The sequence below is a fragment of the Neolamprologus brichardi genome, chromosome 7 (genome assembly GCF_056152115.1).
Source record: "Neolamprologus brichardi isolate AB-2024 chromosome 7, ASM5615211v1, whole genome shotgun sequence".
Taxonomy (NCBI): Eukaryota; Metazoa; Chordata; class Actinopteri; order Cichliformes; family Cichlidae; genus Neolamprologus; species Neolamprologus brichardi.
The window spans coordinates 43,159,887-43,168,781 of record NC_142110.1 but is presented as its reverse complement, the minus strand read 5'-3'; the positions used below and the strand labels follow the sequence as shown (position 1 = coordinate 43,168,781).

The 8,895-nt window shown below is 38.8% G+C and overlaps 2 protein-coding genes across 2 annotated transcripts in view; one reads left to right on the top strand and one right to left on the bottom strand.

Annotated features, from left to right (window-relative positions):
• Positions 1-1,522: 1,522 nt before the first annotated feature.
• Positions 1,523-5,875, bottom strand: rnf170 (ring finger protein 170). Its single transcript, XM_006788756.3, has 7 exons — positions 5,668-5,875; positions 4,837-5,000; positions 4,457-4,532; positions 3,854-3,968; positions 3,520-3,593; positions 2,737-2,868; positions 1,523-2,448 (listed from the first exon to the last, which is right to left on the bottom strand). The coding sequence occupies exons 2-7, from the start codon at positions 4,974-4,976 to the stop codon at positions 2,179-2,181; spliced, it is 807 nt and encodes a 268-aa protein (XP_006788819.1). The 5' UTR covers positions 4,977-5,000; positions 5,668-5,875; the 3' UTR covers positions 1,523-2,178.
• Positions 5,876-6,336: 461 nt separating this feature from the next.
• Positions 6,337-8,895, top strand: part of gpn3 (GPN-loop GTPase 3) — a 3,380-nt gene continuing 821 nt past the window's right edge. Inside the window, exons 1-6 of the mRNA XM_006788755.3 lie at positions 6,337-6,494; positions 6,629-6,737; positions 6,916-7,083; positions 8,243-8,367; positions 8,486-8,601; positions 8,787-8,883. Of these exons, the coding sequence (XP_006788818.2) occupies positions 6,447-6,494; positions 6,629-6,737; positions 6,916-7,083; positions 8,243-8,367; positions 8,486-8,601; positions 8,787-8,883 (663 nt within the window). The 5' untranslated portion in view covers positions 6,337-6,446. The remainder of the gene's footprint in view (positions 6,495-6,628; positions 6,738-6,915; positions 7,084-8,242; positions 8,368-8,485; positions 8,602-8,786; positions 8,884-8,895) is intronic.

Here is an 8,895-nt window from a genome sequence, read left to right as displayed (position 1 = left end):
AAGCCAAAATACAGAAACAGTTTGTTAATAACTAAGTGCAACATATGATTCAATAACTTGTTCAACTGATGATATTGTTGTTGAGCTGTAGCTCTTAAGGTTTGTTGTAAATTCTTTGAGCATTGCATAGTCTGACCTAGGGGTGGATTTTTGGGGACATCCACTCCTGCGACTATTTTTTCACATGTGGATCATTTTTCTTGCTTTCAAATTATCCACACAGAATCAATCCACACAAAAATGTTGTTGTACATGCACAAAGACAATAAAGGGCTATTCTGTTCTATTGTATTCTTAAAAAAAAGTTGGAGCAGGTCTAACCACACACAAAAAATTCCCATCAAAAGCAACTAATGATTCATAAAAGAAAACCACTTGATTTCTTCATGCAATTGTCATAATTCCACTAAATTTAGATGGAATCCCACTAACCCTGAGAAAATGAGTGCACATGATATCTTTGAAATTATGTTAATAGCAGCATTTTTACACATTTCTGATATGCATTTTGGCATGTACACGAAGCCTGTGCACAAAGTGCCCCTTGCATGATGCTTCCAAAATAAAGATTACATCAGGATGGGACTTCCAAAAAACCTCTCAAATGTAGTTCACCTGGAGCATTACAACATATGCTGCTGTCTCTGGCTTTAGTTTAAACTGAAAGGGACACTAGTGGAGCAGTACTCAACTATGACACATACTGGTATGTGGCACACCCTAAAACAAGACATTCCATGAGGTAGCTGCTGGTCTCCTTTTTTGGTAATCTAAATCTCTGAAATACAGTGAAATTTACAGTTAACCTGCTCCTTTTACTTTGCCTACCATGACAAGCTTATCAAACATTGGCTTGAATCCCCAGAAACCAAATAGCCTGGACTCATTGCTCAAAAAGTAACCATGGTTGCACAGTAACTTTGAGGGAAAAGGGCAGATAATGAAGTCTCTCTATCTCTGGCTCCACTAGACAACACTACCTATTTAAGTAATCGCAACTAAAAAAAAATAAAATAAAAGAAGTTAAGGTGGAGATATTTACTGTGCACCAGTCAAAAGTTCAAGCTGGATTTACACTTGAACAGTTTGGTAATCCCCCATTTATTTATATCCTCAGTAAAACACATTTTGTATAGAACATTAATTTAATTTGAACATAAATAAGACTTTAATACATTTCAAAATCTGACAGATTGAGAGACTCTGACATTCTGAAAAGCTCTGTAGTGCATGAAGCTGAACTGACAAACTGCTTAAGATCCTGAAATGTGAAGGAAAAAAAAAAAAAAAAAAATCCTTAAAATAATCTTTGAACATTGAAACATGATGACATTAACATTCATTACTTGAGTGAGCTGATGATTAAAAATGAACTTTAATCAGTTCTTTCTTTTCTTGAAAATCAAAGTCATCTCTAACTGAGAAATCATCACCAGACTGGTTGGTGTTGTTCACTATATTTTCACGTGCGTAAGCCCAGGAAAGTTCGAAGCATGTCAAAATGGATGAATAAATCTAGACGTTTCCAGGTGAAACACTTCAGTGATTTTGACACAAACATTGGTTTCAAGTCATGGTTATGCAGGTTACAGATCACTAAAATATGGGCGTAACTATAAGTGAATAAAGCAGGTTCTAATAACCCCATTAACAGGGTTCTTGTAACACACCTTTGCTTGTCAACTGACAACCCAAATGTAGACTGATGACTTTAAATCAATTTAATAAAGACATTACAGTTTTACACGATTGTCTCCATAATGATGACATACACATTAACCAAATGCCCGTTCATGGCACTGTTGACTATTTAGTTAAGGTTGTAAACTGATGGGCAAGAAAGACTTTCCTGACTGACCTCATTGCCTGACTCCAAGTAGATTTTTACATTGCATCCTTATATTCTGCTTCTGTTAGTACTGACTCATATGACCTTAGAATCTTGAATGGTAAATTCTATATACAGAGTCAATATTGAGAGTACTTTTTTTGCTAACCCATCTCCTGTGATAAAATAACATCCAAGGCTTCAGAGAGAGAGAGAGAGAGAAAGAGCGAGATTGAGAGAGAGAGCGAGCGAAATCTGTATTATCGACTAACTGCTCTTTGAACATTTATTCCGTTTTTTTGCACGTCCTCAGATGTTGACTTCACTCTTCCCGAGGCTTTTGAGAAGGCCTAGCCGTTCAGTCTCTGTGTAACCACCTCTCTGTACATGATAGAGATGTACACAAAGAGAAGTAGAATTACAAAGAAATCGTCCATGAATCCCAGAAGACCAAAGAGCGCTTCGGGGAGGATGTCGAGCGGAGAGGCCAGGTAGGTGATTGCCCCAATGAGGCAGAGAAGAATTCGAATCCTGAACATCCAGAAGAGGCCACCCACAGTAAACATCTCTCTAAAGGCGTGACGAAGCAGAGTGGGCACATCCCGCAGCCTGTCCATAAACTGAGGTAAACCACAGAAACAAAGTTGTCAATAATAACTCACGTTTATCTCATTTAAGGTAGTATCATATCGGTCATTTCATGGATGGCTGCTAATTTTAAATCCCTCTCTGTCGAAGAAGGAGTTATACAATGGAGAAGTCCACAGCTCCCAAGACCACAGGAGACAGATCAGGTCACGATCAGGTGAGCACCCCCCAAAAAATATAGAACCATATTCTGGGTTGTACAGAATGAATATTCTAACTTAAAGCCCCAATCTAAATAAATATCACTGTGAAATACTCACAGATCTCGGCTGGCCGGAAAACCTGCGGTTGTAATCATTGATATCTCTTAATATTAGCTGAGGTTCAGCTTCCCCATCCTGTACCCTCTGAGGACCGGCGTGCTCATGAAATAGTGGAAAGAGCAATGTTACCTGGAATTAAAAGAAAAAAAATATATAAAGATATTTTTAAGAAGGATACCAATACTGATATTGATGATAATCACATACATCAGTTGACATTTATACACTTTTTTTTTTTTTGGGGGGGGGGGGGGGGGGGGGCTTTGTTGCCAGTACAACAGCAAAACTGCTCCACTACGGACGATGTGTCGCAAATTTAACAATTTAGGTCAGATCTCTAATCCCTAAACCTAAGCAGGGAAAATGGCAGGCAAGCTTGGGTAAAAGAACAAAAGTTGAGGCACACAACAATGTGTGCTGCTGGTAAAGTTTCTGGGCTGCTTTCTTCAAAACAGTCATCCTTCAAGATTTTCTCCATTAAAAGCAATGCATTGTCCGGGATTGTAACATCTAGTCCTTTACTGAAACATTAGAGGCACAGATAACAGTTTTCCCCAAAATTTGCCATGTGTAGTTTTTTTTGACAGGTCACACAGCACCGCTCTGACTGACACATCACTTATTCCATTTAACACTCATTTCCAAAAACTGTGGCAGTAGCTAAACGCGTTTAAAAAAAAAAAGAAAAGAAATTAAGGTATTTTTGTGCATTCAAAGATATGAATACTGCAACTTATGAATATCCCTAGTGTGTATTTTAACAAGTACTGAAAGACTCACCATTTGTCTGCAGATGGGGCAGTTAATAGCTCCCAGCCAGGTGCCGTACCTCCAGTAGGCTATGATACAGGAGCCTATGTAAGAATACAGGATATGGCACATGAGTAAAACTAAAGCACAAAACAATAGCTATTAGCTAAAAAAAAATACATAAATAAATACAAAAATTATATTTATTCCAAATGATGTTTTCCTTGATGTGCATATTTTCAAATAATGTCAACATTTGTAGCAATTTTGTACTACTTTTTTAGTAATGAAATAAGCAATTAAAAGAATGAAATTATATTGTTTTGTTTAGTGCATATTACTGAAATCTGTACAATAATCTCACCACAGAAAAGGTGTCCACAATTGGTTTCCACAGGCAGAACAGCCTGCTGTAAACATACAGGACACGACATGTCTGTGTAATACTGCTGCCTGGCTTCAGCCTGGGGATTTTCATCCTGCAAAATGAAATCAAAAGCATACAAATTAAAATGTTTAGCACATTTGTTATAACAGAGTGCACAATTTTGAGAGTCATTCCCTCCAAATGAACAATAAACATTATAAACCATTTACTAGCTGTAAAAGAATATTAATATTTATCTATAATCAGCCCTTTTGCAACTTCCTGTTGTGACTTGACAATTTAAACCTTTTCAGTTCCTTCTTCTAGACTTTTGCCAGTTATAGAACCAAAACTAATTGCTTCTTTTAAATTTCAGAGATATAAATATAAATTTTAGAGGTTGCTTTCTTAAGATAACATAGAAATTAAACACCAACAAAATAATAGTTTTAGTAAAGGCTGACATCCTCCAAATTAAAATATAATCCTCAAAACTCTGCTTTCCTGAGTTTGAAATGTTCAGGCGATGTTTCAAACGACTCAAAGGATTCCAAGTAATACGTAGGGCTAAAAAGGCTGGAGCTGCGCTTGCGTCTTTACCTGCTCGGTCTGGAGCTGTTGTCGGACGGCTCGAACATGCTCCTGATTCTCAGGATGAATATTTTGCTGCTCTTGCCTGCAAATGTCAAAGGATGATTTGGCAATCAGATGTTTGTCAGCGTAAACTATGAAACAGAGCGTGACAATGCAAATCCAAGACAGTGAGCTAAGTTTTAATACACTAACTAACTGCCTGTGAACACAGTAATGAAACGGTAACACTGATGAACTTCATCATCAGAGTTACGAGTAGCCCTAAAGTGCAATATTCTACATGATTACAACCCTCAGATATATGCATATATTATCAGTCCTGAACACCTGTCATCCAAAGAAAAAGAAAACGGCACTTTCCTTTTATTAAACAATCAATTGCTTACCTGCAGAGGAGAGTGAGGAGGCCTGCAAGGAAGGCGACACTGAGCACCACCACAAATAAGACCTGGTTGCTGACACCTTCAATGAGAGTGTCCTCATCTTGGATCAAGTAGTCCAAGTCCCCATGCTGACCGTCCTCCATTACCCACACTCATAGCCTACAACTCTGGAAAACAGAGGGGGAGAAAAAAAAAAAAGGATCACCAATTAGAATTTTAAATGTTAGTAAAAGCTATATAATTTAACGGACTATGAGGTTCCACTAATGTATTCCCAAGTCTGTGAATGCCACAAATCTGTGGGTTTACGGGATTAAGCTGCGAACTTAAAGGCTTGTTTTTAAGTGACCTGTTAGCAATAGCAGCGAGCAGTCCATTCTTACCAAAACGTTACAGAAATAGGTTAGCGACACTTTATGTCCAGTCTACTAGCCTACTTGTCCCTGCATGTAGCATTCTTCCGTTCACTGTGTTGCTATTATCAGCTAGCAACGCCCGCTTGCCAATTTTAGCGCTGGCGTAGATTCGCTTTTAACACATTAATGAGCACAGCTACTGTTGGTAATGACAGTGTGTGGCTTTTGGAAGCTCCTCCGCCATAGACAATATTGAGCCCTGTAGTTATTTATGTACCAGTGAAAGAAGGACAGCTTCTCTCTGTAAGTCTGAGCTCTTACGGGACATTTAACGACCCTTTGACGACAGGCTTAGCAGGGCCGCCTTAAGTTATAGCAGAAGAGTGTGGCACAGAGCATAATGAAGCTAATACCGTTTACGTAACGTGCGAAGTAATTTGAAACGTTTTGCAAGACGGACTATGATGAAAGAGCTCACCTGATAATAAGAAGCCCACCTCCACTCGATAAACTCTTTCCAAAAGCTTCACCTGTCCGCTCCATCCACTCTATCGAGACATTTCCCCCCCTCAATTATGACAGATTTTAGAGGCTCAGTCAAATTAGGAGACCAGGAGCAATCGCTTGCGTGTTGTTGCTCTTGCTTGGCATGCCGATGTTAATGTGTCGGTTTGCAACGACTTCCTTTCCTTCTTATTCTCTTAGAGGTATGCAGGTTAGAAGCTACGACGACAGAATGCTGCCCCCTAGTGTTTATTAATTACGTTATTTTTGTACTTTATCCTTTATCCCATTCTTTTTTTTGTTTTATTTTACATAAATTAAACATATTATACAGAGAGAGAGTAATTTCAGAAATTGTTTAACTGCTCAGAAAAATAGTTTTAGCTTTTTAATGTATGTATTCTCCTACGTTTATTTAACTTAATTATTTATGAGAGACTTGTATTCTGTCTCTACTGACGGAAATGTCTTACCTTAAATAGAAAGACGTCTTCATATAGTGTATAACTTTCCTATTAGATTTCTTAGTACATGCCATATTAATGATCCAAGCTTGTTAACCACGCTTTGACCAATAGGTGGCAGAAGTGCTAATACAATGTAGATGTTTCTTACAAGAAGACGAAGAAGAAAAAGAAGGCGAAGAAGAAGCACCACCACCGCTAGTGCATCAATATTACGAACAGTTCTACGAAGCTACTTTTGGCGACAAAAAGGAGCCAGTTTTACACAGCTCTCTTTAACTGAGGCACAATGCCTCGTTATGCACAGCTAGTGATGGGTCCTGCGGGTAGCGGTAAGGTAAGTTATCACTCATTCAGTTAAACTTGTTGAAATACCTTGTTGTGCTATTCAGCTAATGCTAAGGCATGAGGTCTTGTGTTCAACACAGACTGCATCTGCTTTTTGTTTACTGGAGTTCACTTTCATTTCAGAGTACCTACTGCTCCACCATGGTCCAGCATTCAGAGACCTTAAACCGTTCAGTTCAGGTGGTCAATCTGGACCCAGCAGCTGAGCACTTTGATTACCCTGTCATGGCAGGTAAATACAGCATGGTTTCAGTTTATATGACATAGCAGTGTCCATAGAAGAGAGGAGGATACGTATAACCCTGATAAATGGCTTTTAATTAGGCTCTAACTTTAATTCTTGCTTTAGTATTTAGCATATAGGATTACACAACCCACATGGTAACTTTATTATGTTTCGGTGCTCTCAGACATTCGTGAGCTTATTCAGGTGGATGACGTGATGGAGGACGATTCTTTAAGATTTGGCCCAAACGGAGGTCTGGTTTTCTGCATGGAGTACTTCGCAAACAACTTTGATTGGCTGGAGGAAAGCCTGGGTCACGTGGAAGATGACTACATATTGTTTGACTGCCCAGGTAAATGTTTCATAGAGGGTATGCTGAAGCCAGACTTCCATTGGCTTCAGCACAGTGCACTTGTTTGTGCTGGAGTGTGGATGGGATTCAATATATCCTGGCCACTGTTATTTGTTAATTTTGTTTAAATCACCAAAATAGATTTACACTCATGGCCACTTATCCTCAAAATTACCTTAATTCCTTATGGCATACATTCAACACGGTGAATTCCTTATAGACTTTGGACCATTCTGACACGATAGCATCACACAGTTGCTGCAGATTTGTCAGTTTGTTTGAGATGCCAAAACGTTGATTTTGTCCATCTGAGACTGAAGAAGGCACTTGGATGAGTGATATAATGTTTCTCCCACTGAAAGTGCTACGGATTTGATGGACAGGATCAATGTTTTGGGATTTCATTACCTGGATGATTGAGCATGCAGCGAGACATAGTTTGAGATGATTTTGAGCTTTGTAGCATGACAAATTATCCTACTAGAATCAACAGTCAGAAGATGGATTTACTGTGATCATAAGGTAGTCAGCAGCAATACTCAGGTAGGCTGTGGGGTTTAAATTATGTTTTCTTGAACCTTTGCAAATTATAGCCTCAGTTTCCTGTTCATAGTTGACAGTAGTGGCACCTGGCGTGGTGTTCTGCTGCTGTAGCCTATCCGATTCAAGGTTCAGCATGTTGTGCATTCAGAGATGTTCTTCTGTAAACCTAGGTTGTAATAATTTTTAGTTACTGCCTTCATATTAGCTTTAAACAGTCTGGTATTTCTCCTCATACATGAACAAGAATTCTCACCCAGAGAACTGACGCTCTTTTTTTCTAGGCTGTTGTCTGTAAACCCTACGGATGGTTGTTGATGGCTGTTTGGGGAAAATCCCAGCAGATCAGAAATACTCAGACCAGCCCGTCTGGCATCAATAACCATACCATATTTCCCTTTTCTGATGCTTGCTTTAAACTTCAGCATATTGAACGTGTCTGTATGCTTAAATGTAGTTGAGCTGCTGCCATTAGAGAGTAACAAACCTATTGATTTGGCAGGTGAGTGTATATTTCATTATTCCAGTCTTGGAACAAGGTATGTTATCGTTGGAAAAGTGGTTGTCCGTGTGTGCCTCATAGAACTGGTGTGGCTTCTCTTTACGTGGCTCTTTACAGGGCAGATTGAGCTGTACACACACCTTCCTGTAATGAAGCAGCTGGTGGAGCAGCTCCAGCAGTGGGAGTTTCGGGTTTGTGGAGTTTTCCTTGTTGACTCGCAGTTCATGGTGGAGTCTTTTAAGGTAACAGTCTCACAGTGTCTTCCTCTGATTTATTTGATTTTCCTTTTTTAAACTTAATTTCTGTACAAACACACACATAATGTAATAGTGACAGCACTTTACTTGTCTCCTACTGTAGTTTATCTCTGGAGTCATGGCTGCCCTCAGTGCTATGGTGTCATTAGAGATTCCTCAGGTAAACATCATGACCAAAATGGATCTGCTTAGCCCCAAAGCAAAGAAGGAGATTGAAAAGTAAGTTTCATATGAATTGACAATGTTAAGTGCACACAAAATCTACAACAGTAATTCCCTTTGTCATCTGTACTAGGACTAGATTAAAGTTTTCTTTTCATGTTATTCAAAACCTGAACATGTTTGAAGACACAATTCTTAGTTTTAATTTGATTACATTTTTATGCATTGCATTTTTTTTAAAGATACCTGGACCCGGACATGTACTCAATGATGGAAGACGGCTCCAACACAATCAGAAGCAAAAAGTTCAAGAAGCTAACTAAAGCTATTTGTGGTCTCGTAAGTAAAGGC

Bases quoted from the DNA above. Each gene is read 5' to 3' on its own strand.
- rnf170 (XM_006788756.3), bottom strand. From the start codon at position 4,976: ATGGAGGACGGTCAGCATGGGGACTTGGACTACTTGATCCAAGATGAG. The intron at 4,533-4,836 runs GTAAGCAATTGA...TGACATTTGCAG, and splicing joins CTCCTCACTCTCCTCTGCAG to GCAAGAGCAGCAAAATATTC. The intron at 2,869-3,519 runs GTGAGTCTTTCA...TTTTAATTCCAG, and splicing joins GCCCCATCTGCAGACAAATG to GTAACATTGCTCTTTCCACT.